The sequence below is a fragment of the Vidua macroura genome, chromosome 3 (genome assembly GCF_024509145.1).
Source record: "Vidua macroura isolate BioBank_ID:100142 chromosome 3, ASM2450914v1, whole genome shotgun sequence".
In the NCBI taxonomy this organism is placed as follows: Eukaryota; Metazoa; Chordata; class Aves; order Passeriformes; family Viduidae; genus Vidua; species Vidua macroura.
In genome coordinates, this window is record NC_071573.1 from 105,051,482 (window position 1) to 105,069,330 (window position 17,849).

General features: G+C 43.9%; 1 protein-coding gene across 3 annotated transcripts; it reads left to right on the forward strand.

Annotated features, from left to right (window-relative positions):
- Window positions 1–428: 428 nt before the first annotated feature.
- Window positions 429–17,138, forward strand: LOC128805202 (zona pellucida sperm-binding protein 2-like). 3 transcript variants are annotated; one of them, XM_053973736.1, is made up of 23 exons: window positions 429–626; window positions 721–779; window positions 916–1,008; window positions 2,645–2,772; window positions 4,129–4,275; window positions 5,261–5,332; window positions 6,694–6,861; window positions 6,954–7,050; window positions 7,868–8,085; window positions 9,104–9,257; window positions 10,094–10,302; window positions 11,486–11,603; window positions 12,457–12,662; window positions 13,300–13,417; window positions 13,498–13,664; window positions 13,789–13,889; window positions 13,976–14,097; window positions 14,213–14,263; window positions 14,358–14,548; window positions 14,631–14,747; window positions 15,837–15,933; window positions 16,108–16,209; window positions 16,714–17,138. In XM_053973736.1, exons 1-22 carry the CDS (start codon window positions 598–600, stop codon window positions 16,188–16,190), a joined length of 2,745 nt encoding a protein of 914 aa, XP_053829711.1. In that variant the 5' UTR covers window positions 429–597; the 3' UTR covers window positions 16,191–16,209; window positions 16,714–17,138. The 3 variants fall into 3 exon arrangements, with proteins under 3 accessions (XP_053829711.1, XP_053829710.1, XP_053829712.1); XM_053973735.1 differs by having other exon boundaries at window positions 16,735–17,138; XM_053973737.1 differs by lacking the exon at window positions 4,129–4,275 and having other exon boundaries at window positions 16,735–17,138.
- Window positions 17,139–17,849: the final 711 nt, after the last annotated feature.

A 17,849-nucleotide genomic window follows, 5' to 3' on the forward strand; every position in this document is an offset into this window, starting at 1 on the left:
CAAATCAAAGGGCAATCTAACTGGATCCACAAAAGCAAAATGTGCAGCTGCCAAAGTACTGCTGTTATCTTTTGCATGGCTGGGTCACTGAGACATTTCACAGAAACAAAAATGTATTTCCTGTGTAGACCAAATTAAAATACCTCTGGAGAAATGTTTCATGTGTTCTAAACACCTGAACCTAGAGCTACCCAACTGGCTTGTAAGGAATGATAATACTTCCCAGGGGTTGATGGAAAGCACCAAGCACCCTCTGCTGTATTCATTACATTTAGGCTCAGCAGCAGCCTCTGACCTTGCAAATATCTGGCAGGAGGGTGCTGTGCCCTCCCAGAGAGAGGGAGCTGCCTCCTCTGCCAGGAGCGAGCTCTGATAACGTTGGAGGGCATTGCAGGATTCCACCCAGGTGTCCTTCCACAACAGAAGCCATTGGTCTCTCCTGGTCCACACACAGGGTTTGGAGAAGACAGCACAGTCTGTGAAAGGTAACCTGTACCCCTCCTCCTGGGTCTGACCAAGTGCCATCTGCACACGTGGGTCCCCTTTACTTCACAGGGAGGAGGACTTTGCTGCCCATGCACAGGTCGCTGGGGACAGATGGAGGCTGTGGGTCACTTGCTACACAGGTAACAAGACTTTGGTTTCCACCTCCTTAATTTTCCATTTTGATATTTTATTTTTTCTCCCTGTTCATTATTAGTTCGTGTGCTTATACTGCAGGATCTGGCTGTTTTTCTTACTGTTCTGGCTGGGACAAGGGAGGCAGATGGCTCCCCCAGGTTGGTGAAACATAAAAAAAGCAGAGTGGGGAGAGAGGAAAGGATGAGAACTTGGTTATTTTGCTTGTAACACAATGTGCCTCTTCTCTGCCCTCCAGTCCCACTGACTCATCAGCTCTATATGTGCTCCCACTAGGTTTTGTAGAGAGCAGTTGCCGCTCCAGAATTTTTTGGATGAAACTGAATAAACTCTTGCTCCAGGGAAAGTTCTTCCAGCTGGAAATCTATGGTGAGTTACAAGTGGCAGCCCCAAATAACATGAAGGCTGGGGTATCACCTAAGCGATCCCAGAGTCTGTGATCTGGATGCTGCTGCCATCTATTGATAATTGGTAACTCACCCCAAGGAACCTGCAGCACATCACTGTCACCCTGAGCCAGCCTCTGCCACCTCAGTTTGGCCACTAACCCTGCAGAGGAGTAAAGCTGGTAACTACAGCCACAGCCCCCTCTGCCCCGTGCTACTGTGGTGCTGGGAAAGGAGAAAGGATGGTCTGAGGAGGAAGGACTGATATTTGACTTTCATTCTTTCTTCTGCTGAGCCTTACACATGTCTAACAAGGAAAACAAAGGCAACATTGCAGATTGGATATGACCTGAACAGCATAATGACAACAGCAGTGTAGGCTGGGTAATACCCAGAAAACACACTCTCAATGAGGGCTGAGTGAGTGCTGCAGCAATTAAAGGACTTTATTTCCTTTTTATTTAACACCACAATAGCATTTAAATACCATGATTCAGATTGGACAACGGGGTTCCATTTTCTACAAAAAACAAAAATCTTCGGAACCAAAATGAAAACCAGAAAATTTTCACATCAGATTGTAAAAAGTATGTGATTTCACCCCAAACCTAATTAATTTCTCTTGAGATCGGTGCACTCTTTTCTGGGTTATGTTTTTCTTCATTTGATTTGGAGGCAGAACTGAAAAAATCTAATACGGAAAGGGTGTGGGCAGAAGGGATAGCATTTATTAGAGTAACTGATACTGCTGGAAAAAACAGACCAGCCTTCAGGCACAAAATGATGTTTGTTTCTTCCAGCTCTATCAGCTGGTCTCATAAAAGCTATTCCTTCTTCTTCCAAAATCATTCCTACTTATCTCCTGAGCCTATCCTGCCTGCAGGCATACATCTACAGAAACAGCAGTTCTAGAACTGTCCAACATATAGGCATGACAGACAAATCTAGAAATTGCAGTGGCAGCTAGTTAAACCCTATCTATTTGTACAGATTCTTGTGTCTAGCCCAAGACTAAAACAGTTCCTTAATCAGAGGGCAGATGACTAACAAAATATGATGTTATTAATTCTACCATCATCAAGAGCTGAGCACAGCCAGTCCCTGTCATGTCTCTTATTGGCTCCCCTATAGGCCTCACAGCATGCAGAGAGAAGCAGTAAACCTGATCAATATGTAAAAGTGCCCACCCAAAACAGATCTGTGACCACATCCTTTGAGCAAAGTGAGCAGCAGATTATCCTAACTTGATGATTTTTAGAAACAGATGTGTTTAATAGCCCATAACTCTTTTCTAGAGAAGAAAATCGGGTAGGGAGAAATGTAAGTGATGCTTCAGAGAAACTCTCCATAATAGCACTTCAAAGTGGCAATGGCACAAGCTTCTGGATGCGAGGAAACAGGCATTGAAGAGCACATTATATGTGTGAGCTTGAGTCATGCCAAACTGTCTCATGCACTCCTACACATGCCAGCACAGTGTCACCAGCTCCTTAGCAGCACATGTCACTGGAGAGCACCCAACCCACATGGAGAGAGCTGCATGAGAGGACCTCAGCACCACTCTGCCCCAGGACTTGTCTTGAGCTTTACATCCCACATATCTTTCCCTTTTTCTGTAGATCCTTATTCTGGTCCTGTTCTGCTGGATGAGAAATTAGCATCTCGCTGTGGCTATGTCCTGACAGAAGATGTGTGGGGCAATCCCGTCTTCCGTGCCTCAGTGCTCGGCTGTCACGTGGCCAATGAGGTAAGGCCCAGACATGGGCTTGGAAGCAGCTCAGGCAGTACATCTTCTCCAAAAATACAAGACTGAGATAGTATATGCGTTCTAATGGCATGTTTTGAGAATACTGAACTCAAGGAACTAGTGTTGGGAGTGTAGTGTAGAAATGAATAGGCAATGGCTCTCTGCTGTGAGGTTTGTTCAGTGTGACTGACATGGGATTTCCTCTCTCCATGGAATGACACTTATCCTAATGCTGCTGAGTAGCTGCCAGTTCTCAAGCATATCCTTGTAGCTGCTGATTTGCCAGAGAGTTTCTTGAAAGCCTCTCTGGAAAGAAGTAGGCATCTGCTTGAAAAAGTAATGTTTGCAGTGTGATTCTGGCAGATCATTTCCTGGCTTAATTTGTGTGGTAATGTGCCTGTTAACACATGCCTAGGAACGTAGATCACACATGTCTATTAGACCCAAATTTGCCTCACGTAACTTTAGCCATCTAAAAGATAATGTCTAGTCTAAACTAGTTGTTTACTCTTCCACAATAGTCAATGGAGAGAAGCAGGCATCTCCAGAAGGTGATTCACCCCTTCCAAAAATATGTGTAAAAGTGTAGCTTGGATTTCTAATTTATAAATGTTAGTTGAGATGAAATGTACCCAAAACCAGAACAAATCAGAGTAGAAACTTCATTGCTTGTCCATGTTTAGTCTGGTTGGTCCTGGAAGCCCCACAGAAAAAATATGGTAAAACTTTATAGGCAGAGTTAGCTAACAAGAACGGGGGTATACAGTGTGCTGTGCAATGACCTGGATTTCCAGGCTGGAAATTTCTCTGTAAAGCTTTTACCTTCTTCTGTTGAAAAATACACATCTGTGTCAGATAGAAGGACAGTCCATGGCTTTGTGTGTGGCTCCTGAGGAGCCGAAGAACCAAAAGGATTTTTTTTTTACTGGACTTAGTCTAGCATTAAACAGCATTGTAGATTAGATCTGAACTACTTAGATCAAAACAAAAGTTCCAGTACTTTCTCTCCATATGGAGACACACAGAGTCACAAAGAGGAGAAACATGAACCTCACGGTAAGGTAGGTCAGGTCTGCCCTTGACCAGCTGCTCCTTTATAGTGTGGCAAGAACAGAGCTGAGATGGGGTCTGAGGCAAAGGCTGTGAGTGCTGAAGCAATGTCCCTGGATCAGTATGACCCTGGACACAAACCATTTCAGACAGGATGGTTTGTTGTAGGAACTATTACTGCAGTTCTCAAGCTGCTCTCATCATTATAAAACACTCTCAGAAACAGAACACTGGGCTGTATGGTCCCATGCAGCCATTCCTGGAACCTTCCACACCATCTGCTGAATTGCCAGTTTTTGTTCCCAGGCAGATGAGCTGTTTTCACTGACTGTGAACATCAAGGTCTCCTCATTTTCAAGCATGAGGGCAGCTGTCACTTACACGTACCCTATGTACTGCTCCTATGCATCCTGGGCTTCAAGAGAAATCATGTGCGAAGAAAACTACATGGAGGTAAACCCTTCCCACTGAAGGCAAGGCTACATCCAAGCTCCCTGCCAGGCACAGCAACCTCCACAAATTCCTGTCAGAATTTGATTGTACCCCATGTACCAGGCATAATAGCAACGTACTATTTAGCAGAGTGTGTAACTGTAGATCTGATTGGTAACACATTTACATACCATAAATATTTTGTATGCAGTGAAATTCAGTTAACTGTACAGATTAAGTAAGGCAAGCCTCTGCAAGCAAATCAACAGAGAGACTTAAGGCCAAGCTCTTAAATTCATGAGAGTCTCTTTTGGTCATAAAGTGCTGCAGCATCTGTGCAAATGTCATCCTCATATCTGAAATAATAAAACCTAGAGTTTGCAGAGCTGCATCTCTGCTGAATCACACAACTCACAGGACATGCCTGTGAAACAAGAGCTGCCTCCTGCCAGGTGGTGCAATTGGGCTGCTTGGCCTGCTGCCATCACCTACACACCAGTGTAGAAATGAGGCAGCAGACAATCCAAATTTCATTGCTTTCTGTGCATGCCTGAAACAGGCAGGAGAAAGAAAACATACTTTTCCTGTCAGAACTCAAGGATGTGCAGTCATGTCTGGGTTGTAACACAATTAAACCATGGTACAGATGTCTTCTGTCCTGTTTCCTTGCCTCACTCTGCAGCACATGTGGGAAAAATTTACACCACAGCACCTACCTTACATACTGGGGACATTTTTAGGTGTTCAGCCTGCATGGGAAGAGAGAACCAGTCCTGTTAATGCCAATAACCTGCTTTCCTACACCTCCAGTGGAGAGACACAGGCCAATTAACTTTCATTTTAAGGCCACAAAAATTACTGCCATCAAGAACCTCCATGGAAACACTTTAATTACCTCCAGTGAATGCACACTGCTAAATCCTGACAGATGCTGTTCCCCAGGCCTGTAATAACACTGAAGACCTGTTTGCTCCCATTGCTCCCAAAGAATCTCCTGTGTCCCCAGGTGTCAGTGAAGACTGATGTCCCAGCGGTTTCAAATGACTACACCGTAGCATGGATGTCAGCACTGCCAGAGGTATGAAGGGGAGTCTTTCCTAACAGTTCCTAGCTTACCTCTTCTCTCTGCTCTTATGAGTCATTCTTGGGGCATAGCTCCATCTCTGACAAAAAAAAAGGGAGTTGACAAATTTGCCGTCAAGTACTGAAAACCTCTCAAGTATTTTTAGACCTCTAGACTGCAAAAAGACATTTAGGTGGGAGAACAGAGTCATATGCTTGTTCCATTAGTGGAAACTGAGTTCAAGACAAACAAAGGTAGGTGGTTCTTCACACAATGGGTAGTGAAACTCTCAAACTCATCACCAAAAGATGTTGTGGCTGCTAAAAGCTTACTTGATCCCAAGGAAAGTCTGGAAAAGTTGACTGAAGAGAAATCAAATAAGACATACAAAATACAAAGAAGGTACAGATAGCTCAGGAGTCACTAAGATGAAAAATATTTGAGGCTGGAAAGAATGAGTGGGAAATGATGACAGGAGCATCTATCTTATGAGGAAAAGCTGAGGGAGTTGGGCCTGTTTAGACTGGGAAAGACTAGGAGAGGATCTTAGTACACAAGTATCTGAAGGAAGGGTGTCAAAAGGATGGACACAGGTTCTCCTCAGTGGTGCCCAACAGTAGGACAAAAGATAGACAGAAACTGATCCACTGAAAGTTCCACCTGAATGTGAGGAAGAATGAAACAGATTGCCCAGAGAAGGTGTGGACTCTCATCTGGAGAAGTTCAAATGCTGCCTGGACACAATCCTGAGCACCACACTCATGGGGAACCTGCTTAAGCAGGGAAGTTGGACCAGATGGCCTCCAGTGGTTCCTTCCAACCTTAACCATTCTGTGATTCTGTCAAATATACATGCTTGTCCCATGCTTCTCATGTCTTACTTGCTCCTGATGCCCATTTTCCTTTTGACTGTGCTCCCATATGGCCATCACTGCAGGGGACTCTGTTCTAGGCCAGTACAGGCATTGCTCTCTTCTAATCTTTGACACAGTATGGCTACACAGTAATGGTAGTGGGTCATTTGGCCTCTGTACTGCTCCAGCAATCAACAGACATGGAGACAATCTGTTTCTTAACAGCACAGATATTTTGTCCACAGTGGATTTGTTCAAGGTCACCTGTCTATGTTTCTTCCAGGGCTGCTAGAAGAGTATCCCTAAACATGCCTTAAAGAGCTCTAGAATTCCTTATCTTTACATATTCATATATATATACACATATATATCTCAAGGGTATTTCTTGCCTGAGATGAGCTCGTAGTATCATTCCAGTTACTCTCACTTCTAACAGGAAAATAGGCACTACAGTATCACTACTCCGCTTTTCAAGAGACTTTGGTAGACATAGAACTGATATAGCTCATCTCTCTCTTGCAGACTCAAAATGTTGCATACCAGCAATGGCAACTGATGTTTGTTTCTCCATCAGGGAGAAAGAGAATAACAGTAAGTGATGCAGTAAAACTGGGCTACAGCTTCAATAACAGCCTGTCCCGAGTGTACCTGCGAGCGCCCTACCACAGCAATGAGTCTGACGTCAGCGTGGTGAGTTGCTGACCCCAGTCAGACACAAAGCTCTGCTGTTCCCACTGCCTCTCCAGAACATCAGTTCTCTTTTTCTGCCTGGGCTCAAACAGGTCAGTGGTGTAAATATGAACATGATCACTTCCACTTCCATGTACAGGCAGCGGTGGCTGCTTTTGTTGATTGACACAACTGTCTCCTGTCCTGTTGGTAAGGATCTCTTCCTTCTTCACTAAAAATAACCACCAAAGGAGGTAGTAGAAAACACAGTCTTCCCATTCTCAATAAGAGAAGAGGTTTACAAGCTTCCCTCAGAACAACATGAGCTAAGAGTCTGTGGCTTTAGTCCCGGACAAACACAGTCCCTGCTGTGACACTACATTCCTTGTGTTCCCAGTGCAGTGTCATGCCTTGTCTCTGGTTTCTCAAATCCCCACATTAGATGCAGGAAACTGGAAACAAGCAAAACTGCCAGGGCCTCCCCTGGACTAATCCCACAGCCTTGGCTGTTCTTTTTCATACTATTCCATGCAAGGCATGCAGCTCTGCATCCCTGAAACTCACATAATCCTTTTCTCTGGAGAGACAGGACTATCCTGGCTTTTTGCAGAGAAGTGGTGGCTGCACTTGGCTCTCACAGCCATTAATAATTTCACAGAGATTATTAATGTGAACAAATAATGAGGAAGCACAAGGTTTTAAGTTGATGAGACCTTGAGGCCAATATGCTCTGTGCCCTCTTCCTTCTGCCAGTAAGCCATGGGACAACAGAGCAGGTAGCTGGGAGCACAGCTGCCAGTTCTTCTGAATAAATTAATGATTCCCCTGAAACTGGTGATTCAGGTCTGCTTCGAGTGCCAGGGTCTCTGTGACAAAATAGCCATCATTTGGCTAATATCCTGCAAGGTGTTGCATCAGTGAAAGCTGTAGAGATATCCTGGTGAAATGGAATCAGGGAAAGGCAGAGATAGGACTGAGTGGTAACTCCAATTGCCCCTTCTCTGGAACTGTCTATCTAACTCCACAGATGGCATCAGCTTCACCAATACCACGCTAACATGGACTGTGCCAAGAGTTATCCCCACACTAGTGGTCCAGGAATCCACCTTTCTGTCTAAAAGCATTGTAATGGGAGTGGATGATCAAGTCATAGTGAATCCAGAAGAGATGAACTACTTACTGGAGTACAACGAGACACACATCAGAATAACCATCCCTATTGGAGCAGGAGGAGGCAAGCTAGAGGTTAGTACAAACCTGTCACAACAAATACATTTGAGGGCCTATACTATGGATGTATCAAATCATGATAAATCCAAATACGGATTGACTGCTGCTTAAAATTTGCAGATACAATAAATATTTGAAGAGCTAGATGCTTCTTCTCTGTGTTTTGAAAGCACTTACGCAGAAACTAGGAATTCACAATGACCAAACATGGTAGAAGCAAGAGGCTGCCTTTTGTTAATAATCTATAAGACATACTAATACATTAAGAGTGAAGGGATTTCTGGACATTGGAATTTAATTGTCTTTGTTGTTCAATAATGAAACTAGTCCTGGTAAACTTCTGGCCTGGCTCAATGAGTAATTTCCCTGCCAATTTCCAAGACAGCATGATTTAGCAAGGGACAGGTTCTCTGCATGTTGTTGTGGTGCAGTCACCTGCTTTGAACACAGTTTATTCCTCATCAATATATAATTTACAGATACAGAGGCAATGTCAAAAGGAATGTTCAGTAGAACAGAGGAGAATAGCTTGGGCTGGAAGGCACCTTTAAAGACAATTTACTCCAGACTCCACTTCCATAGGCAGAAACATCTTTCACTAGATCAGGTTGCTCAAAACTCCATCCAACTTGAACATCTAGAAAGGAGTTGGCAACATTCCTACAAGATGGTATTGGTGTGATTTTTACTTAACCCCTTCAGGAGTTCCCTATTTGTGTAACAGACAGAACAAGAGATGTGACTGGTAATCCAGGAATGGTAAAAAGCCAACCAAAACAAATATGGTGATGTGCTAAACTTAATGAGGACACCCCTGATACTTCCTTATTAAGGGTCTCAGCAGTATCTGAGCCACACATGGACCAGACTAATGGGCCAAGCTACCAAACAAACAAGCAAAATCTCCTAGAAAAATCCATCCCAAGCTCTACTAGAATACCATTTGCTCTTCCTAGTGTGAGAATCTTAACCATATTCAGTCATCTCTTCATTAAGCTACTGAGAAGACTTAATCACACATTTCACCTCCTAGAGCTCCATAACTGGTGGTGTGTATGGAGTCATTTACTGCATTGACCTGTTTCTGGAGCACACATGGACGGATGCAGATTGGCAAACCACGAAGTATACAGTCATCAAATCCATCACCACACCTTTCATGCCACAAATACCAACTGTTATCAACAGTAAGTCATTCCTCTCATTGACCCTCACCAATCTTCTGCTGTGCTATACATTGTTCCACCCAACCTATGCCACACATCTACATTCACCAGAATATTCTTAACTCCCACTTACAATTTTCTAGGCAAAGTCAAAATTCAAGTATTATATTAAAACAAACAAACAAAAAAAACCCAGTAAAAACCCTTTAGCCTTAACTTATAAGTTGCTGGTAAAAATGTAAACATTTCTTTCATGTTAATCCCTGGATTTTTCCAGTGAGCACTGGAATAAAGATGTTGTGATGTGCAGTTATCACACTGGGAAGAACTATCTGAGGACAGCAGTCATCAATGGTATTTTCTCCCCCAAACTACCTGCATTTGATACCTTGGGAGCATACGGAAATCCTTGTGCCACCCATTGCTGTAGTCATGGTTTTAAAATTTTATTTTCCAATGCATTAAGGCACTTAACATACTTGGAATTATCTGGATAAGTGATATAATAAGAAAAAGGAGTCTCTTACCATACATTATGATCATTTTTTCAAATTTTATGTGGCTGAACTAGATTCTAGATTTCATTAAAGGTATTGCACATCAGAATGCACCTCTAGAAAGTCACTGAATCCACTTTCTATAAAGCTCTATGTATTTGTTGTTAATCCCCTGCAGCTTGAAGCAATTCTCATGTACTTGGAGAATTTCAGATCTGACTAGAACACAAACACTCATTAATCAGAGCCATTAAAGAGATGGCTGTTGGCTAAGTTTCCTGGAATTTGAATGGGAGGCCACCCCAACCGTCTTCCTTATTTGATCCACATCAGCAGTAATTTGATGCTCTCTCCCTGCAGATACTGTGCCAGAGGAACGGCTATTTAATGTTGCATTTGGACATTTTCTTCCTGATGTCTCTCTGGTGGCAATCACAGTAGGAAATGTGCCATTTTCCCTGAGGGAAGCACAGCACCACGGCTTCAAGATTTATGAAACTCCCTTTTCTAATGGAACAAAAGCATTTATCCTGGAAGTCTCTTTTGATGATCCATATGTTCTGAAAGAGGTAGGATACAGCAGGTCACTTCAGCAGCAGAGTGGAGGAGGTGGGGCAGTCCCTTTGCAGAACCTGGTCCAGCTTTTATTAACCAACAACAGTTCCTTGATCATAAAGGTGTCAATGAGTCTGAGATCATCTGAGTTAAGATTAGAGGCTTTTATGTGCCCACCTTGCTCTCCATAGATCTCTAGGAGATCAGTATCAAGTGTAATTAGATGGGATGAAATGTTACTTCCTTTAGTGCCTGTCAGCATGGCTCATGTCCAAGTGCATGCTCAACAGGAAGAGGTTTGTCAAACCTGTATTAGATGCTGCCCTTTGAAACAGGAGTGTCTTGGAAAAATAAATCAATTATTGCAATGCTGGCAAACACCAGTTTCAAAAATCCAGTAACTCCTGAACCCACTGTTTGACTGCTGGCACAGGCCATGCCCCGTGCGAGCATGCTACGGGCAGCCTCAGGGTACTCTAAATGTAATTTTGTTAAGCTTCAGACCATTTGTAATCTAAATATTTGTAAAAGGTACATATTCACAGAGGGATTTCAACCTCTCTTTTCAGTGGGAGGATGCATAACTTCAAGTTCTCTACCACTTTTTCAACCAAACCACGCAGGGCTGTGATGCTGTTACAAGGAACAACATTGTGAACGCACAGGACTTGTGCAAATAGTTTTCAGGCTGCAGTCAAACCACAGTCAAATTGCATTAAGGATCAAAGCAAAAAAAGAAAAATCCAGAAGTATTTATTTCAGGTTGAACACCAGGTTTTGCTTTCAGCACTTTCAGTGAAGGAGACGAGGATACTGAGAGGGATCTCCCACAGCTTCTCCTCACACCTTCTATTCAACCGATTACTTACTCTTCTGGTTTCGGCCCACACTCTGAGTAAAGAAGAATAAGGATTTGGACCTGGATCTCCCTCTATGAGCTCCTTCACCATTGGGCTACAGAGGAACCACCATTGTGTTCATTTCCGTCTTCATTTTCTGAAAAGGCACAACATTCTCCACATTTATGTTTGGCTGAAAGAGCTGTTGAATCCAGGCCAGATTTCTGAATAGCTTTAGGCTAGATGAGCTATTTGTAGGGGAGAGGAGGGTGTTAGAATAATTATTTAATGTTGTTCAGAATATACATGCCTGCTTATTCTGAAAGCTGCTGCAGCCTTACTCTTCTCTCCCTTTCAGTATGTGAATAGAAATGAAACAAAATACACCCTTCTGGTCAACTACACCCTTAGTGTGGGTCCAGAGATGACACTCTACTATCATTCGGCAGAGGTGGAGTGCATGATTGCTGATATTGGTAAGCTTTCCCCTGCCATTAACTGGTTTGCATCAACAGCATGGCTGTCAATGAATTCAGCGAGAGCATCAGAGTGAGAGTGAGAGCTTTGGGGAAAACCCCACCCCTCCCAATAGCTCACTGTTGGTAACAGCCAAGTTGCTGCTTCACTGATGGCAGCTCTTCTGTATACTGGCAAGACAGTCTCGAGACACTGAGAGCAATAAAACAAGTGTGTAGAAGAAGCTGGCTTGCAAACTCAGTGAACAAGATGCCTCAGAACATGAACATACATATACTGGCAAAGCTTTCAGACATTGCTACAAGTTTCAGTTTGTCCTCAAACACAATTCTGCCTCCACATCCAGGGCAGAACTTTGACTCAAAAACATTGCTCTAATCTCCAAAGAGAGAATTTCTGTAAGGAGAAATCATTCACTAAGAGCTGTACTTAGCAGGTTACTGAAACAATTGGGAGGTCTGTTTGGTATTTCTCAAATTTATTAGATTTTTACATGCCACAAAGATGACAGTCTCCTCACTGTCCTATTTTATCTCTGAAATAGCTCTTGGTTCAGATCAAAGAAGGCTGATCAAAAAATATATTTACATACATAGCTCAGCTTGCCTTACTGAAAGAGGGAACAGTCCTGGAAGCAAACTGGCAGGCCACTGCTGAAGCAGGACTTCCCACCTCATCAGATGTCAGCTGGTACACCCCCCTACCACACAGCCAAGCCCTGCAGACAATGCCAGCATGCACATAACAGGCTGCTGGGGTTTTTTACCTGTGACAGAAATCCCTGCCTGGGCCAAACCTCACCACTCAAACCTTCCTTCATTGCTAACTCTTCATCCCACCTTCTTCCCACAGAAGTACCAGAAGCAGTTGGTTCCTGTGATGAAGAAAACCTGTATCTAACCCTGCCCACTTTTGGCTTGCACCAGTACTGGGACCTGTACCTTGGCAACAAGCTCCTGAACCGGCACCTTGCCCACACCAATGGGTACCTTGCAGCTACCAACTCCACACACCTGATCTTGCAAATACCTCTGTTTGCTGGGGGGCTCATCTATGAGGTAAAGGAGCTGTTCAGCAATGCCTTTTCTAAAGCACATAGGACTGTTTGCTCTCATTGAGTCCTACAGTCACAGTCTCTAGTGCTGCGGTATTACATAGATTGGAAAACCTCCAGAGAGAAGGACTTGAGACAGAGCAAGTAGGATAAGAGGCATTAGACATGGACCTTTATGGAAATGCCATGTATTGTGCAATCTGCAGTCCCCACTTGTCTCTAAAAGATATGCAGCAAGTCTTCAAAAACAAACTCCTCAGTGTTTTTAGTAAGATGAGGCAAAATGTCCCATCTGCACTGAGCCAGAAACAATATTTCAATATAGCTTTTATGAAAGCAGATCTTTTAAAGGAAATTTTGCAGAAATTTTAAGACATGGCAGGGGAAAATTGATGCTGTAATAATTTGAACTATTCTACAATAATCAGCCCAAATTTATCTCTGTGACAGTGACTGATAAATTCATACAAGAAAACTTGTACTTGTACTTCTGCCCCCATGTTGCTTCAGGCTCGAGCCTGCACACTGACTTAACTCTTGTGACTTGTTAGTATTCAAGTGGCACGCGCTATGCAGCAGAACTTGGTACACGTGGATGATGTACAGGAGATAACAGATCTCTTCCATCTCCTCCTTCGCAGGAAGTGTCCTTTCAGAAAATTAAAGCAAGGTTTGATGTTGCCCTAAGGAAAGTGAGAACTATGGAGACCTTACAGATGTTCTCCATTAGCTGCAGTTTTAATTCTTCAGCATTTATAAGTAAGTTATGCAACTGATCAATCAACAAAAAGATGTGTGATTCTTTCTCGAGCTCATAACCAACTCTCTGCCTTTCTCAGTATGCCACCCAGATGGTACCATAATGGTATCTGCCCAAATGAAGACAGTTCCTGCCATTGACATGAGTAAAACCAAGCTAAGGGATAGCTCCTGCAAGCCTAGAGAGTATAATGAAGCCCATGCCTTCTTCAAGTTCCATGTCACTACCTGTGGCACTTCAGTAAGGGTAAGTCCATGACCAGAGCAGATACACCTGCTGGAACCCTCTGCCTCTCCTGCATTTTCTCTTTTGGTCCCCTACCCCAGCTCCTGAGAAGAGTCAATTTACAATGAGCTTCCCATATGCACAGTTTGAAGGTGACCACATTATTTATGAGAATGAAATCTCTTATGAGAAAGAGACTCTTCCAGGACAGAGCATACCAACAATCACAAGAGATCCAGACTACAGGTAGGAGCTGCTGCTTGCTGACACTGCTCACTTCTGTACAGCTGCTGGGAAACAGATGTGAACACAAAAATTGCTGTTTCTTCTAGACTAACAGTCTTGTGCTACTACCAAGCAAAAGAGACCCTAGTGCTTGGTGCCTTCTCCAGGGACCTGGCCACATCTCCTCCCTTTGGCTCTGGGACAATGTTTCCACGTTCAAATACTGCAGGTGTGCAATTCTCTTCCTCCATTTTAAACCTCTCTGACTTTCAGTCCTAAGTTCCCTTGTTAAGACATGCCTTACTTTCCCCTAAAGAACCTCACTAACATTTCCTTCTCTGCAGCTTACAGAAGGGTAAGACAAGCTCTGAATGTAGTTTCAAGAGTGTCCAAAGGTAAATGTCCTCCTATGGAAATCAGAGAATTTCCAATTATGTTTTAGTTTAAATAATATTAAACAACAACAAAATCCCCTGACATTTTCTCAAGATGAATCCTTCATGGAGTTCTATGGGCCCAGCATGGCAATACTCAAACAACCCATGGAGCCTGTGTTTCTTGAGGTGGAGCTGAAGGATGAGAGCCCCAGTGTTGAGTTATATCTGGAAAACTGCTGGGTAACCACATCTCCAGACTTCAACAACACCCCAAGATGGAACATCACTGTGGATGGGCAAGTTGTATTAAATATCCAATGATCTCATCAGCAAAGCCCTAACTTCTACTTAAATCTGTTGATCTTTCCCCTCAAATAGGTGTGAGATTGATGGCAGTGAGTTTGCTGCAGAGTTCTGCCCGGTACATGTTAGCCCCAGGGTGAGACACCCTTCTCACTTTAAAAGGCTGGCAGTAAGGACCCTGGCACAGCAACTGGAACAGGTAGGATTGAGTGAAAGGCTCAGCTCCCACTCATGGACTCTATCCTGGAAGTCTGCATGATGCTCTTAGTCATGTGGTTTAGTTGGAGGTAGCAAGGAGCAGGAAGTTGGAGTTGATGACCCATATGGGTCCCTTCTAACCTGAGATATTCTGTGACTCTATGCTTCAAGAAATAGATTTAAGCACCTCACAGACTTAAACCCTAACCAGCATTCAACTCAACTGCCCTGACTGGTGTGCAGCTTTAATTCAGTTCTCTTCTTAAATCTCCTCTGCCACCTAACTGGCTTGAGATTGGACAGGCTGGAGTAAACAAAAGAATTTGGTACATAAATATGATTTTTATATGGTGGTTCTGGCTTTGTGTAGGATCAGATTAATATCACTTCAGCTCAAAATGTCTAGAGCAGAAAAATCAACTTATGAATCCCAATATCCACATGAAGTTCAGCTCTGTTGTCTCCCATCTGTCCTAGCCAGTCATCCTTCTCCTCGGGTGTCAGCCCAATGGGCAGAGAAGCAGAGGCATGTAGGTTTGATCTTAAAGTTTGAGATCTTGTTCTCCTCTAAGGACTAAGGAGAGCAGAGAAAAACCCAGGACAGTCACCTGAGGGTACTTTGCTCCTTGTGCATCCAGCTGAGTGAACTGCCTGTCCTGACATATACTGATACCAGCCGTGGTGTGTTCACCCTGCCTGGGCAGCTCAAGTAACTGCATCGTTATTTACTCAGCCTTTTGTAGGCACCTCAACTCTTGAACTTGCTAGAAATGAACATGATGCAATTCTGGCTTGTGCTGCTTCCTAAGTGTGCAGTAAGCACCAGATTGAGTTTCTGTCTAGTTTTGATACACTGCAGCACATGAGGTTTTAACTTCTCCTGTCTCAGCTTCTCAGTTACCAAACTGCCTGAGGGCTTCCTTGGCATCAACTTTAAATTCAAGGCAGGTTCAGCTAGAAGGTGCCACATGGAGCTGTTCAGAGAAGCATAAGTCTAATCAGCTGTAGTTTCTGCAAAAGGCAAAGACAAAATAATGCTCTGCAAAGTCAGATTTGATATGGATGAAGTGGCAGTTTTTCTTCTTCTCAGGTGTATGTGCACTGTTCGGTGGCAGCGTGCTCTCCTACCAACACACAACCTGGCAGCACCTGCAGAGGACAGTGCAGCTCAAGCAGGGAGAAGAAGGGTAGGTTGTGGAGGAGAAAAAGAACCATTGCAATGCACCCCTGACCTGATGTTTCTCAGAGATTTAGGAGCTCTGACTTTGGCATCTGAAATGCCTCAAGCATGGACTGTGAACGTTGATGTCACCTTTAACATGCAGCATGTTTGTATTCTTTAAAATCTGTATCGTTCTCAGGCTTTCCAGGTCACCCTTCTCACAGTCTCCAGGGCTATGTACTTGCTGGACCAGTATGGATTGTTGCTCCAGATCGAAGATGACACATGTAAACTGAATTTGGTAAGAACACCAGGCCCTGTGTACTCAGCCTGAGAGGTCACCATGGTTTGTGACATAAGTAGTGCAGAGTCTGTCCTTGATGACCTCAAAAATAAAAGTTCTGGGACAAGAACAGGGAATGGACATGGTTTGCAGTCCCATGGTGTCAGTTGAGCCCATGAGAGAGGGAAGAAGGAGAGCTCCCTGCCAAGCCAAACACAGCTGGTGTGGCTCTGGAGCAGATGCCAGCAGCAGAGCAGGGCATGCTGGACTTGGGCCACAGCAGGCAGTTTTGGAGCCAGGTATTATTTCAACAGGTTTTCAACGGGACTGCCCCCAGTCTGAGAGAAAACAGATCCAAAAATTTTAGAAACAAACACTAAGGCACTAAGGCACACTGCCATATTCCAAATGCATTTGAATGGTTCAAATCCTCCAAAAAGTCGGGTTTCTCCTATAGCTTCATCCCCCCTTGGACAACCAGAGCTGCTGAGCTGTCTGCTACAGCATCACTCCTCACTTCAGCCTCTGTGTGTTCTCCAACAGCACCTGAAGGCTCTGCTGTGCTGGCTGCTTTCCAAATGGTGCCACTGGGCACAGGAGCTACTTCTTCCAGGAGCCACCAGAACTATTTGCATGAAGTTTAAAGACCAGATGATGGGACAGCACTGCAAAGTTCTTGAGTCTGCTAACAAGATCAGTAAATCTTGCAACCTGTTGCCTCTCTAAAATGGCTATAGAAGAAAACTTAGCAGAAAACAACCCAAGGCTGCAAAATAACACTTTCTGTTTCTTCCAGATGCTCAAATATGGACTTGCGGATCACTAAAATTATTCCAGACCTGATTGTGGCTGCTTCTTGTAATATTTCATAAAGTGATGTCAGTCTTCCTATCTGAATGTAAAGTGCAAATCTGAAAAGTCAAATAAAAATACACCAGAACAATGTATGCACAGAACATCTCCTTGCTAATGTGCAACAGCAACCATCTGCTGTACCAACACTGGCTTCAAAGAGCCAAGCAATCACTGCCAGCGCCCCTCCAGCAGGCAACACTAGGGCACACACTTCTTCCCACTAATGCAGAGCTTTGTCTGTATCATGACATCAACCTGACATTCTTGGAAACCTGTTAGTTCCTCATTTTCCTCTCGCCTGCCCCTGTATGGAAAAAGTTACTCTATTTTATCTCTACAAAATGTGAGCAGATGGACACTGTAGTATGAGCAAAAATGACACCTGGTATTTTTTGTTTCTGTGCACACAGAAAGCTTTTTTTTTTAAATTCTTATTTTTTAGAGATCAAGTACAAGCCTGACACATGACCACCTGTAATGACTCTCAGGATGTGCCTATAGTGTAACTGCAGGTGTGGCTGCAGCACATGTAGATGTTCAACAGCAGTGCAGAGGGGGCAGGTGGCACACTCGTGTGTGGACTCCAGAGGGTTTCCCAGCTCCTGCAGCCCCTGCCTTCCCAGGCTGGCTGGTCAGTGCACACACGAGGCCCACTTCCCAAAAGCTGCAATGCTGCCTGAGATGATTGCTGAATAAATGCCCTCTTAAAGCTGTACCTGCCGAAGGAGAAAGATCTGTGAAAAGGAATGGGAGGGTGCTGCAACCCCAGGACCCCCCAGCAGCTGCCTGGGTGCTGCCTTCGT